The following is a 14,938-nucleotide window of genomic DNA, read 5'->3' on the forward strand; positions in this document are numbered from 1 at the left end:
CACTTTGCATGGCATTGTTAAATAACATTAAAAAAAAACAAAAACAATTTTAAAAAAAGCCAGTTGGCTGTAGAGAATCCTCACACATTGACGTCACGGTCCACTGAAAGCGAGTTTCTGCTCGATGGTTTCCGCTAGAAACCTTGAGCTGAATGCAACTCTGCTATGAAGCTAAAGCAACCTTGATTGAATTAGCTGCAGCGCTAAGTGTGCATTAGCAGAGTCGGGGGATGGAGACGGTAATGAATCGGATTAAGACTTCCATCACTGGGAGATTTCAGGAGACTGATACTCGATGTAGCATATCGTGTATCAAATCGGCAAAAGGAATATCATCAGGTACATAATGCTTTAAGCCACGAGCAAAATCGAAGCCTTAAGATGTGAGAAGCTGCACTGTTTGCTTCCAATTAAAGATGAACAATGATTAACTGGATAATGCAAGTATATTGCCATGGATATAGGCAGTCCATATGGCACAATTTATTCATAACGCACTACCCAGCGCAGCAGTAATAATAGGCAAACCATGCAGTAATGTGCCATATGCTAAACTATTAGTGTCATTCATAAGGTCCTCTCCAGCACAAAGCCTTGTGGGAAGCAGGCCTAGGTGCCTTCGGAAAGCGCTGCATATCCGCTTTAGAATGCAGCGGACGGGAAACCTGCAACAACCAAAGTGGCCGTTTGCGATCTGTGATTCTCCAAACGCAAAACCTTCAGTCCAGCTGTCTTGTAAATGAGATTTTTAATGAATAATCAGAGCACATGGCCAAAACACCCTGCCCAGCTCCTCTCTGAAGGTCACCCTCCTCTCGCTTCATTGTTGACTCTAATGTATTCTTTCACTTCAGACCCAAAGCAGGAGAAGGGACTGAATATTTCCAATTATTGGCAAAGTGTCAAGCAAAGCTGCGGTAATTAAAACCCAATCAGCAAGGAGGCCAACCCCCTAATAGGTCACCAGCCCATCCGCTCCAGGCACTGCTCTATTTACGCAGTACTACAAACCCCACAAACCAATTACAGGAGTAATCTGGGTTTAGAATTCCACAACTGATACCTGTTAGCCGGTGTCAATGGGAATCTTGGATTTTTCATTTGCCCTTTGCCGTGTCATTGTGGTACATGAGGCTGGTCTTTTATTCATGCGTGTTTTTATATAATCTGTGACGGTTACATTTCTTATAAATGCTGTGGGTTTTCAAGGAGCTCTGTGCACGCAGCGCACGCCGCGGAATATCTGACAATTCTGTCAGCTGCGGCGAGAAATAACGGGGGCGGATTTCAAGCGGGCGTCGCCAAGAGAATGGCAAAAATTTCCTATTCAAATCCCTCCAGGTCCAAGTGTTCGTGACATGAAAGACACATCCATTCCAAGGTCGCAAGACGGCAGGGAGCCGCGCAAATTCATGTCTATACCGAGCGGAGAACATAAACACACTGGTGCACCAGGATCACACAAGCCCACAACCTGGGGTGCCGAGGCACATAAATACATATATATCCGGACAAAAATGCCTAGGCATGCCACAGGAGGATGCTAGTCCAGCAGAACAGCAGGCATGTTGGGGCCATTTGGATTCCTGACATTCCCGGCATTTGGATTTGCTGACCTCTGCTCTGGGCAAAGGATATCCCCTTTCCACCTATTTAAAGGGAGTCCCTCCCTCCGAGTCTTAAGACTGAGCCTCTGATTGGCCCAAGCCTGACATCGCACTTGCCTAATGGGCAACATCCACCTACAGCGCGATTGCTAACCTTCCCACGCATGTGTTCGGGTCTGGAGTTACTCTCATCCACATACTCCACCCCCCTTTCCTGTGTCTGCTCCAGTATAAAAATAGCCATTGACTGCCGATTCCGAGATACAGCCTCACAAACAGTGGTTTCTGGGTCAATTCTTCCACACCGACACAGAGCACAATTAAATTCAGCTGCTGGCATTGATACAGATTAACTGCCACGATCCAAATAGCTTCGGATGGGGCCAGACGAAGCTAGCAGTGCAGAACCCGCTGCATCTCATCAGAGAATACTAATGGTCCTGCATTTTCTGCGGGCGTATGAATGCTTTATTCTGGATCACTCCCATAACTCACTGTTAAACACAGGGCACAATCCCCGCCTCCCCACCGGTCTGGGTTATTCAAGACGCTACCCTAAAAACCACTGCGGATTTTGTCGACGGCGGAGAAAAAGAGTGCCGTGCTCTTCATCCGCCAAGCCTTCTGAGACGCCAGCAGCCGACCCGACCCCGAGCCCCGGGGCCACACCCAGAGTTCGTCTGCGGACATCGCTGGAAGGGGAGGCATGGCTCCCCGGGCTGGCGGCTGCAGCGTGCAATGGGTTAGGTCCTGAGACGGCACCTGCTTGTGTAACGTCCTGCGGCTCCTCCGCGAGGGCCATGCATTATGCAGCCATCGCATTTCCATGCTGCCTCCTCTGGAGCTGTGGCAAAAAATAGAAACCTTCAGTGGGCGGAGCTCCCATCCCCCCAACGCACACCTACTGTAGCTGCTGTACACACACACACACACACACCACCAGTCATGACGGTGATATTAGGATCAGCCAGAGAGCGCCGTAGCAGGAGATGGAGATGTCAAAGATCCCCAGTCACCGAGCTTTTTATTGCTAGTTTATTAAAACGCCTACCTCGGTGTACTCCTCGTCTCTCTGACACAGACCAGCTATAGAGATGAGGTTAGAGAGGGTCCATAGACGCTGCACTGTATCAGAGCTGCTGTCTCAGAGAAGAAAAGCAAGACCAATCCTACATGGCCTGGGTTATGCAACACTTCCAAAGCAACATATTTTATCTACTGGGTGTTCAAGGTAATGGCAGAGAGTCACTTAATATCAGTCTGTCAACCAGGCAGCAAAGATGTTTTCTGCTGGATCTATGTAACACACACACAAAAAAAAGTCCAGATCCAATCTAATTCCCCAAGTGAGTACTAAGTCTCAGTCTACAGTATCTCTTTCGGTTGTTCTTGCTCTTCTGATGTCTATAATAAGGAACAACACAATATGAGAAGTGAGAAGAGCTCCAGTGAGCAGCTAGGCAGACTTTGAGCCCACGCATCAATAAAGCCGCGGCGTTCACTCTAGCTGTGAGACTGGAGCCATCAGCATGCTGCCGAATGAACCGAGCAGGAAGACAGAGTAAGACAAACAGCTTTTGGACCTGAGCTTTTCCGTAGCCTTGCAGTAGTCACTGATGCAATGAAAACCTCTCAGCCGCCATCGTCTCGCAACAGAAAGGCGAAAATGCTCATGCCATGTTGTGATTTGAGGCCCTTCCTCCAGTCTACAAACGTTTTTGAAATATTACAGCCCTTTTTATCAATAAGATCATCAATTTGAAAGAACAACTTACAACAGTAGCAGAAAATACAATATTGTAACAAAACTAAATGTTTAAGCTCAGTCTTTGGTACTAATCAATATTTAATTGCAACTGCCATCTCTCTTCTCCGTTTCCTCATTGGATATTGAATAATATGGCAAGTTATTTGATCCATCGAAAAAAATTTCTCGTGCACATCCTGAGCTGTCATCTGTCTTTGTTAACTTTAGATAGTTTGGAATGTCGCTCCAATAGAAGACCTCCTGCTTTACATCCAGAATCTAAAATATGCTTCTAGATATAGAGTTATATTGAAATCATGGAAGAAAAAGAAACATATGCAATTTCCTCTATGGAGCCGCACTTCCATAATGTCCTGGATATCATAAGGAAAAATTTATAAGATGTAAATCGAATTTGGGAATGATCACAGAGGTTAGTTGTAAATGTTCGTCCGATGCAAAAATCAGATGTGAATGATTTATTACAGTCCCTAGAACACCCTGCCTCCATGGAAAGCCTCGAGCTTCTCTCGTATCACACGAATGAGGAAAGCTTTTTTTCCCCTTCTTAGAAACATGCGATGAACTACATTTGGTGACTTGCAAGCTTGCTGCATTGAAAAGACTCTTACCCAAGGGAAAGAGGACAGTGGGAGTTTAGAGGAGGGTGCGAAAGAGAGAGATAGAAAGTGAGAAAGAGAGAGAGGCACAGAAAAAGAAACAGAGGGAGAGAGGGGAGAGAGTGAGAAAGGGTGTGTGTGTGTGTGGGGTGTGTGTGTGTGGGGGGGGGGGGGTCCATGGCCAACTATGCATTGTGCTTCCCCTTCTCAAGGTCAATCTCAGAACTCAAAACAAAAAAATGGAAGACACACACATACATGGTCTCGGAGCAAAGACACCGAGTCGGCGTACCGGCATGTAACTATGGCGTCCGTGCCTTCCTTTAGACATATTTATATTTTTAATATAAAATTCCCTGCTTTTGTCTTCACTGCATCAGTGTGAGTATGCACCTGAAGGTTTCCATTTGCAGGCAATTGGACCATAGACGTTATGTTTTTTATGATAATAGACCAAAAGCTAATATTGATTTTATCATATAGTGTACAAGTTTCCCTCCAGCTTCACTTTACACCATCAGCCAAGCCACTGTCGTAAAGATAATTTCACATATTGGACAAATCTGTCACTTTCCCCTGAAGATTTCCACCAGGCACAAATTCGCGGCTGTTCATTAACAAGACAGGGTCAATTCCCCAAACAATGTGGTTCATGTCACAATAAAAAGCAGGTTTTATGGGTTGTAGCAGTGAAGCGCTATTAAACAGATAAAACACACCAAACTGGCATCTAGAGGATTATAAAAAGGATTGCCATGAAAAAAAAAAAAAAAAAATCTCACACACCCACAGCCAAATCTATTCAGTGGGAGAGGTGACTGGGTTCAAAGCTGTGCTCACACCATGTGTATGGTGCCATCTTCAGGACGAACAAGATATAGTAAGATCACAAACCTGAGGAACTGGTTCCACAGCCAAGTCCCCCACACCTCAAGGAGAGGTTAAATGCTGCCCTCCGCTGTCTTCAGCAGAACATCTTGGGTTTAAGTAACCTTCGAAAAACAGGAGTAATCACCAATGGGGGGGATATCCATATTATAATTAGAATTATAATCCATATTATAATTATGGATAGTTTCCCCTAAAATTTAACTGGGATTTAGCTGAAGATGGGCCTCTTTATGTGATATTTTAAACTATCACATAAAATAAAATGCGTGATATTTAATTACTGGATGTATTTGTAAAAGTTTAGACAAATCTTTTTACCTGATCTACATTTATTATTACTGATTTCTCTGGACTTTATTTTCTAATTAGGAACCTGATCGTGCTTTTAACGATTTTAAAAAGCATTGCCCACAGACAATTTGGAAAAACAATATCAAACAAAAGTTGGTGATGGGCACGTTATTTGGATGACTATAGCTAAGTACTATACTAAGATAAGTACTATAGCTAAAAGAGCAAAAGAATGTATTTAAATGTATGTTATTTTTCTACACCCGTCTAACTTCGTAGTGTTTCGCCAACGATCGAGTTTAGTTCGGTAAACTTCGCCGAGTTCCGGCAACGCTTCGGCCGCTCTCGGCCGCGCCGCTACCGCCGCTCGGCTTTTCGTCCCCTTCGCTCTCCGCGTTGTTGTTCTCGGTGACGCGACGGAGGTGTAGCCTGACGCGGCCTCTTACGTGTCGGCCCGAATAAAAGTGGAGCTCCGCGGGCTCGGGAGTGACGGAAGGAGTCTGTATCGGTAAGAGAAGACGAGCGTCCTGGGGAGGGGAAGGAGAGGAAGACCGGGCACGTCCCCAAAATCAGACCGAACCCCGGTCGGGTTGGGAAACAAAGAGATCATGGCGGCGGGGTTGTTGCAGGCGGGCGGGCGGCCGTGCATGCACGGAGGGTGGGGAGGCTCCGGGCGCTAGACACGGGATCTGCGTGCGTGCTCGCCCGGGGGGACATGGAGAGAAATGTCGGTTCAATCACGCGGTTTCTGATGTAACGTCAGTGTCCGACCTCGTCGTGTCATCTCCGGGTGCAAGCGTCCTCCTTCACCCGAGCTATATTCGGCCACCGGAGCCAGCAGGCTTTCTGTACTTCAGTCACATAGCTAAATATACCTTTTTATTTGCTCCTGTGGCGTGGGACTTTTTTCTACTAACCAGAAATGCGATTTATTCTTAACTAGTTGCATTATAAACAGTAAGCTTCCAGTGTTCTTGCATGGTGCAAAATGCAGTGCAATAAGCAGCATGCAGCTGACCAGATCCACACTGGTGCGCGCAACCAAAAAAAGTAGATTTGCTCAGTAATGGTTTAAACGAGTCAAAATGTCTTAAAAGAAGACGGATGCCGGCTCACATCGCTAGCTACAGCAAATACATGCTATGCACAGGAAGTGGCAGAAGCAAATACACTTGCCTTAATGTCTTGCTCTGATACCCTGCTTGCATTAAAACTTACATTAGCATTTAATATGGTATTTTAAAATGTGATGTTCCATTACCAACTAGTTATTGTGGAAGACGTCAGATGTTGTTTCATGTGTTCCGTGTGGACACTTACCAGACTTGAATTAAATGTTAGATTTAACAGGTGTAACACAAACAATGAGATTTTCTGGACAGCTGAGTCAAGATCTAGCTTAAGATTGCAATCATGAACGTTTCTGAAGTTCACACAAGGTTCCAGTTGGTTAGAACATTCGTTTAGTACATTTGTACTCTGCTTTGTAGATGGTCCCTTCATTGGGTTGTAGACTTAAAGGAGCAATAAGTCATTTTATCCTATGATTATTCTTCCCAATATGAATCAGAGATTCTGTACTAAATCTATTTTACATTTATGGCATTTAGCTGACACTTTTATCCAAAGCGACTTACAATTATGACTGAGCACAACTTGAGCAGAAAAGGTGGGACTTGCTCAGGGGCCCAACAGTGGCAACTTGGCAGTGGTGGGACTTGAACTGGCAACCTTCCAACTACAAGTCAAGCACTGCCCCTATTTCAGACATGGCTGCATCCACATGGATAAATAATAAATTGTTTCCTTTGAGGACTACAAAGCAATTTCATTCATCATCTCATGTGAACTGCACTTTATAGAAAAATGTACAAATAATAATCACTTTCATGAATACTGTTTGCTACTTTTTGGTGGTAAAATGACTTAAAAATGTTCCTTTAATTTTACCACACTGGCAAAATATTTGTCAACAATAGTTTGTTCAGCTAATGTTTGCACTGTTCACATGCAGTAACAGTAACAGTCTTTCTGTGACTGACCAAAATACCTGCTATCAGGTTCACAGAGGTCAACAGCCGCACCTTTTCCAAGAATGGTGCTGTCCTCAGCAGGTTTCTGATTAAATGACGGATGATCTAATTGTAGCCACACACAGAGCTAGTATATGGGAACACTGACAATCCTTTATATACTACACCCAGAAGTCAAATAGTGCTTATTCAAATGGCCTTTGTTCTGATTTGTGTGTTGATGTATATCAGGCTCATTCCCTCTCATAAACGCTTTATACACACAAAACTGCCTTTACAATTTGAACTTCCATGGGACGACGAGCCCCTCTACATTCAACCCCAGAGCTTCTGTCTCTCTAGAGGCAGGAAGGAAGAAACGAGAACTCTGAAAAGTCCAACGTTTTGTGGATGACGTGTTTAACGATGGTAGGCAGTTGGAAGTGTTTGTAGCAATCCACGTAGAACGTGTAGCATTCCAGGAAACCAGGCTCTGTCTGTCTGTATATGTGCACACTCACCCACAGTCAGCTCTCAGTATCTGCGGGATATTGGTTCCAGAACCCCTGTGGATACCAAAATCTGCATGTTCAAATCTAAAATGGCATAGCATTTGCTATGTATAAATAATAAATGTATAAATAATCTAGATTACATAAAACATCAGATACAATATAATTGCCTTGTAAATAGTTGCTGTACTGGAGCCATTCATGTATACATTCCTGTCTCACCAGTGGGTGGTCATATTTTTTTTTCCCCTCACACTTGGGCCTATCAGATGCCTGAGAGTTTGTGGCTCACAGTTCCAGCCAGTCATCCAGCTTAGGGGTCACAGCTCCAAGTGCCCTCCACCCCAGTGGGACGACCTTGGTGTTAGTGTTCTACATTAAACACTAGAAGAAGAACTAGAACTAGGATTTCAGAAGTGCTTTGCTTATACAGCTAATGAAGGACCATGTCTTTTTTTTCCCTCTGGAAAGCTTGTGAACTGCACTGCAATTTTTACTACCTCTAAAGTTTTAAGTACAGTTCACTGTAATTACTCCCTGGAATCTTCTTCAGATATATGTGAGAGAAAAGTTAGCCTGCACACCGCCTGTTAAAAACAAAATGGTCTACCCATCAAGCCTATCCCTAAAATGGCTTCAAACAACTACAAATGAAACTTTGGTCACTTAAATACCAAATTTCTTTCCGGTGATGTCACCCCCCCGCCCCCTCCTCCCCGGCTCAGTAATAATGTGTTGTAAAAAGGGCTCCAATGTTTTTGCAGCTAACTCAATGACCATGGAGTCAGGAACCGAGGCCCAGCAGGGTGCAGACACAGCCGTGGCTGAGACTGAGACGCAGCATATCACCCAGGCTCAGATCGCCACGCTCGCCCAGGTAACCGGGTGCATGGGTTCATACTGTCTTGTTTTGCAGAGAGGTTCTGCACGCACGCACACACACACATCTTCATGTGAAACCCTTGTCAAGTGCTCTAGATGATGTGTAGCTGCGCAGTTCCAGACAGCCCTTATGTTGGTTAGTGCCTCGCTGTAATATGTAGCGTAATAGGCTGTAACTGTGCATAGCTGAAACTCTAGTTTTGATTTCAGACACAGTATCTGGACGAGCACTTCTACGGCGGTGTGCATCTGAAGCAGATTGGCTCACTGTTAGTGAATCAGCTTGCACAAAAAGTTGATACAGAAGCATGTCTGTGGTTTCTGTGTAATTCACTAAGGAATGAGAATGAACTTACATCAGAAGAATGTTTGGCTGACTCCAGTTCACTGCTGCCAGGCAATGTTCACACACAGTAGTGACTAGAAATTTATGACTGAAAGCTGAAGTATTGGAGACCCAGTACCATTTACATTACAGAAAATGTAAGACATTTGTAGTGTCCATCAGAATTAAAAAAAATAAAAGTTTAAATCCAAGTGTCACTTATGAGGCTCAACCTGTATTAGACTTACTTGTTTCTTTTATGTCCCGCATGCTTTCCACGCAGGTGACGGTGGGTGCAGGACATACCACCACTACTGGGCCCACGGTCACCCTGGTGCAGCTGCCCAACGGCCAGACGGTGCAGGTACACGGGGTGATACAGGCAGCCCAGCCCTCTGTCATCCAGTCCCCGCAGGTGCAGACAGTCCAGGTCGGTCACCTCTGTCAGTCAAGCATCTCGAAAATATCCACAAACGAGGTCCAACGCGATCCATTTTCCATCTTCTTTGTTTTGATCACAAGCTGGTCTGGTTTTGGGATCCAGGGCACATAGTATTATAATGCACCCATCAGAAACATTTTCTTTGCTAAACCTGCTGGAAAGCTACTTGGAGCAATTAGAATGACTTTTTACGCTATGTTAGCTTTCTCCTGCCATTTTTTTAAATGCGTATTATTAGCATTGTCATGTGAAGTATTCTTTCAAGCCTACTAGTGAAGTGCTAAGTGTCTGTACCTTGAAGATTTGAGCATTCTGTTGATCAGATTTCTACAGTAGCAGAGAGTGAGGACTCGCAGGGGTCTGTGGACAGCGTGACTGACTCTCAGAAGCGCAGGGAGATCCTCTCCAGACGTCCGTCTTACAGGTGCGTGCAGGAGTACGTCTCCTCTGTGTTGAATGGCACCGGTGTCTGTCGAAAACCTAAATGCTATCTTCCTTCCCGGGGCCGCACAGGAAGATCCTGAACGACTTGTCGTCGGACGCCCCAGGAGTGCCGCGAATCGAAGAGGAGAAGTCCGAGGAAGACGCGGCGCCTGCCATCACAACCGTTACTGTGCCGACTCCCATTTACCAGACCAGCAGTGGCCAGTACAGTATGTTTCAGTCACAGTGGAGGAATGCAATTTGAACATTATTTCTGCTAAAACTCTTAGAAGCACTTTGATGTGCATGAGTATATTGGATTTTTTTATTTGCAAGGTGAGACGTTAAACTGAAGAGTTTTTAAGATGGTAAATTCTCTTTCTTCTCCTTTTTAAAAAAAAAAAAACCCCAACAACATCATCTCCAAATTTGCAAATATTAAAGAGTGGAAGTCCCACTCTCAGTTCAGGACGCCACATCTGAATCTTCACCTTCCTGCATCTTCCAGTTGCTATCACGCAGGGTGGTGCCATCCAGCTGGCCAATAACGGCACGGACGGCGTGCAGGGGCTGCAGACCCTCACCATGACCAACGCGGCGGCCGCCCAGCCGGGCACCACCATCCTGCAGTACGCCCAGACCAGCGACGGGCAGCAGATCCTGGTCCCTAGCAACCAGGTGGTGGTGCAAGGTTAGCTGCTGTAGTGGGAAACTTGAATGAACGTTAAACGTACTTACACCGAGTGCCATTGTATTAACATTTCAGTTTGCAACAGTTCATGAACGGCAGCTATGGAACATGGACATTCAGGCCAGCACATTGTCACAGATATAGTAACTGGTAGAGCACGTAGATCAAGGTGCTTGCAACACCAAGCAGTGAGCTTTGATTTGATCCACCAGTACTTTAGTTCAGCTCATAGGTTGTTCATATGGTGAAAAACTCCAGTCTACATATGAAACCTGAGCTGTTCTGCTGTCCCCAGCCGCCTCGGGAGACGTTCAGGCGTACCAGATCCGCACTGCGCCAGCGAGCACCATCGCTCCGGGCGTGGTCATGGCGTCATCGCCTGCCCTTCCCAACCAGGGAAGCGCTGAAGAAGCCACACGCAAGAGGGAGGTGCGGCTCATGAAGAACAGGTGAGGACACCAGGACCGGGTGAGGCCTGTCAGCAAGCGGCGTACGCGGGAATTCTGGCCCACGTTATCTCTCTGGCTGTTCCTGGCTGCCAGGGTTCACATCACAGACGAAAACAAATCGCCTTTTAACTTTTTGGTTCTAGTCCTAATATAGAGTAAAGCAACCTTGAATATAACCACGGTGCTATATACATTTTTTGCTGTTGTCAATAATAATAATAATAATAATAATACATGATTAGACTGCATAATAGCTTAATACCAGACATTTCAAAAGCCCCTTGAAGTGCCATCTGAGAGTGTGGGTTTTAAAATGTATATTTACACGCGGGCGAATTCACTCACCAGCCACTTTTTTTGTTTGTTTGTTTGTTTATTTCTTCCCACCGTGTACCTCCACTCCCTGGCCACGACTGACCAGGTGTCATTTGGCATGTGAGCTGCACTCAACACAGCAGTGACTGTGACCAGGGTAGTCTGAGCTAAGCTGCTGCAGGTCCGCCAGACCGTGTGAACGTGTCCGTGTCTCTGCTCGGTGAAGAGCGGTCTGTCCAGCCAGCCGCAGTTTTGTGGTCAAAAACCGACCACTGAAAAGGCTCCAGATGGATGATAAACATAAATTGTGCATGACTTGTAGAGTTTTAACTGTAGACCTGCACGGTAATGCTTTAAAAGCAGGTGTTCCTTAGAGGGGATCGGTGAGTATATAAGCAAAGTGTTTGTTGGGAGAACTGCCAATAATAGCAGCCGATTCTGACAGAGTGGACAGAACCAGCTCAGAGTGGTTAAGAGCTCCATCTCTCTCCCCAGGGAGGCTGCTCGTGAATGCCGTCGGAAGAAGAAGGAATACGTCAAGTGTCTGGAAAATCGTGTCGCTGTTTTGGAGAACCAGAACAAAACTCTCATCGAGGAGCTCAAAGCCCTGAAAGACCTATACTGTCATAAATCTGAGTAACAACCTCTCCCATGTTTCATCCTCCATCTCGGTGGACCCACACGGATATATGTAGAGACTTTCTGAGCTCTCCCTGGACCGACACGCATGTTTTCTAAATGTACTTTTTCTTAAAAACAAACAAACAAAATGCTTCAGACTGCCTGGAGGAACACAAGAACATGCAGGGACACGCACCCCTTGTTTAAAATCTCATCAGCACCAATGGATGGCGTCACGACGGAGGAATTGGCTGAAAGCGTTACAAGGCTACGATGGAGGAGTTCCCCCTTACTTAGCTCACCAGGCTTGTTGGGAAATGTGTTGTTTCTGACATGCTGGCTCGGTGGTTTGACTTGGTGAGCATGGAAAGGAATTTGTTAAATCTAAATTTGTTAAACAAATATATTTTAAGAGGTGTAAGCAACTCAGTGCTATTTAAATTATCGAATCAACTCTAAGTGGAGTAAGTCGGAAAAATCTCATCTTAAATGGGAAAAGATCTTTTTTTCCGATGTGTCAGAGTTACAACTATATTTGTCCGACTGTTATTAATATTTGGTGTCAAATACTTGAGTTATCCTGTTTTGCTTGTTTTGTTTTTTTAATAACCTTCTTTCATGTCTACCATAAATGTTGGTAAATTTACTTTCAATGCCTCGTAAACTATAACTGTACAAAAATAGATTTAGAGAATATAAGGCATTTATAAATGAAGATATAAGTATTATCTGTATGACGTTATTCTAGCCGTGTACATTTTGTGTTTGATTAATGATTGTATTTTGTTCCTGCCAATAGTATCTGAATCCACTGCCCCAACAATCTTATCATCACCACTAGTATTGAATGTGTGCTGGTGTTCCAGCACCAGTTATCCTGATTTCCAGGCACACTCGAAAATAGCTTAACATTTTATAGCCAACTCTGCCTTTGTGAGCCAGACCCTTTTTGCGAATGTCCAAGGGGTTGACTGTGAAGTGCTTTATGTGAGGTGGCGTTTGTGTGCACTAATACAAACCGATCAGATTCTCCTGTACGTGGTTCCCTAATGAAATGTTCAGAGGATCCAGAAACGTTGGCAGCACTGAACATGGCCAGAATCAGAGTTGTTGCGAGGTGGGGGTGGATCTGGCCTGCCCTGCTTCTGGTGCCCTGCCACAATAATTATCAGCCCTAAAGTCGTCTGTTGGGCTTATGTTAGGCATTTGGCGCCCAAAATTAACATGTCACAAAATAACGAGAAGTGATTCCCTAAGGATATGGTAAAATATGGTTAATATTTTTACATTTCATTGACTTTTTAAATTTTATTTCATGATTCAACTTTAAATCGTTTGAATTAATTGTGGAGGTTTTTTTCTTAACCTGTATAATGAGTATTAATATCTCTTTGGCATTGCAGCATGTTTAAAATTGTTTTGTATATCATTTTTAACTTTGATATCTCTATGGTTTTTTGCATTATGTCACAATGGATATGGATTTGATGTCTGTATTTGATGCATCAACACATAAATAGAGGGTACAAATATGTCATTAGTCTACCATGACTGTTGCATTTCTGGCAGCTATTTCATAAAAAAAAAACAGTGTGTGTAAACAGTTGTTGTCTGATTCTTTGTATGCGTGTGTGTGTACGTTACCAATCAGGCCTGCATCCTAGGGTCATGATTTAACTGTCCTAAATGTGAGGTGAAGTTTTTCCTGTTTGAAACAGCATGTTAATTCTTTTTTATTGCAATTAACCGAAAACATCAGCATTCTTCTGATTTGGCACAGATCACCCCTTCTTGGGTTTGTCAACCCAAACATTAATGTTGTTGTCACTGTCAGTGATGTAGAAGTGTATTATCAAAGGCCCGGATATTCGATTTTTGCACACTAAATGGAAAGAGACATCAGACCTGCCTGATCACAAAGAATCAACCCTCCTAAAGCATAGCATCTCTATGGTGGTCTTCACACTTCACCAGGGTTATTACTAATGTCTAACTCCTCATTCCCACGCACTCCCAAATTGCTGGGTTTCAACCAGCCATTCTGCAGTGTGATTTAACTCCAGCACACTGTATTGGAGAACTATTCTCTCGCCAGCAAGTTTCCTGAGTACAAATCTGCTCACGCAACACACACATAGATAGACACAGAGCACCTTGGACCTGATGTCTTCTGCCAAGACCTGTTCTTTTCTGAAAGGTGAGTGCCTGACTCTGAGCCGCCCCCTAATCTATGGCTGCTATACCACCTCTGGATAAATGTGTTCAGTCCCTGCAGATGAAGATGAACTGAGCTCACTATGGGCTGGGAATGGTTTCACCTCTTGCCAGTAAAACCTCTTTATTACCTGTGCACCTGACCTGATGAAATACTAGCACATTTGGACATACAGTTACAACCATAAAATGTTACCTGTGTCCATGCATACAGGTAGTAATAACGTAATGAGAAGATGATACCGATGTTTTTATGTTTTCTAGCTGTGGATTAAAGCTGATGTTTCTAGATGAAATATTTTGGGTGTTTTGTTGATTTTTGTACATGCCTACTTTATATAGTCCATTCATCACTCTCACTTTCTATATACACTATCTAGTAATGATAGGAGCAACTTTTAAGTATGTAATAGGTGTGATATTACACAACTCTTTAAAAGATTGATAGCCCATAACCTTATAAAGACAGTTACACTTCTTGCATCACATCTTTGTACACATGTATGAATAGCCTTGTTTTTAGGAATTCTTTGTTCAGTTTTGATTCAGGCCATATGCTGTGATTTGATTTGGTTCATTTTTACTGTTCTCTAATCTTAGCAACATATTATGCCTTAAACAATTCTCACTTGAGCAAAATGTCACTGTATTTCACATTTCACAACTCTTGATGGTCCAGTACACCCCTGTTTATTAGGTTAAGGTTGGTTGGTTTCCTAAATTCAGTTACCAATCTCGTTTAATTTTTCATCAGTGTTGTCTGTAAAATCAGATCAGGTACAAAGCAATGTCAAGCATCATTAACCAGCACACACAGGCCTGACAAAACACAGACTGGCAACATCTACCACCCCGAAAAGCAATGTGACATTTTACACCATTCACATGTATCTAGG

General features: G+C 44.0%; 1 protein-coding gene across 4 annotated transcripts; it reads left to right on the forward strand.

Moving 5' to 3' along the window:
- The first annotated feature begins 5,513 nt into the window (after positions 1 to 5,513).
- Positions 5,514 to 13,429, forward strand: creb1b (cAMP responsive element binding protein 1b). 4 transcript variants are annotated; one of them, XR_004775635.2, is made up of 9 exons: positions 5,514 to 5,664; positions 8,445 to 8,557; positions 9,171 to 9,317; positions 9,653 to 9,753; positions 9,843 to 9,982; positions 10,261 to 10,443; positions 10,739 to 10,892; positions 11,314 to 11,590; positions 11,703 to 11,842. XR_004775635.2 is itself a non-coding variant. In XM_026995736.3 (8 exons), the coding sequence occupies exons 2-8, from the start codon at positions 8,453 to 8,455 to the stop codon at positions 11,845 to 11,847; spliced, it is 975 nt and encodes a 324-aa protein (XP_026851537.2). In that variant the 5' UTR covers positions 5,514 to 5,664; positions 8,445 to 8,452; the 3' UTR covers positions 11,848 to 13,429. The 4 variants fall into 4 exon arrangements, 2 of the variants coding, with proteins under 2 accessions (XP_026851537.2, XP_081576937.1); XM_026995736.3 differs by lacking the exon at positions 11,314 to 11,590 and having other exon boundaries at positions 11,703 to 13,429; XR_014125327.1 differs by lacking the exons at positions 10,739 to 10,892; positions 11,314 to 11,590; positions 11,703 to 11,842 and having other exon boundaries at positions 9,843 to 10,120; positions 10,261 to 10,398.
- The last annotated feature ends 1,509 nt before the right edge of the window (positions 13,430 to 14,938 follow it).

This window comes from Electrophorus electricus, chromosome 9, assembly GCF_041902795.1.
Source record: "Electrophorus electricus isolate QZ-2024a chromosome 9, ASM4190279v1, whole genome shotgun sequence".
NCBI classification, from domain to species: domain Eukaryota; kingdom Metazoa; phylum Chordata; class Actinopteri; order Gymnotiformes; family Gymnotidae; genus Electrophorus; species Electrophorus electricus.

Excerpts from the sequence above, each read along its gene's own strand:
- creb1b (XM_026995736.3), top strand. The coding sequence starts at position 8,453 with ATGACCATGGAGTCAGGAACCGAGGCCCAGCAGGGTGCAGACACAGCC. Across the intron at positions 8,558-9,170 it reads AGATCGCCACGCTCGCCCAG|GTGACGGTGGGTGCAGGACA; the intron begins GTAACCGGGTGC and ends CTTTCCACGCAG. Across the intron at positions 9,318-9,652 it reads CGCAGGTGCAGACAGTCCAG|ATTTCTACAGTAGCAGAGAG; the intron begins GTCGGTCACCTC and ends TCTGTTGATCAG.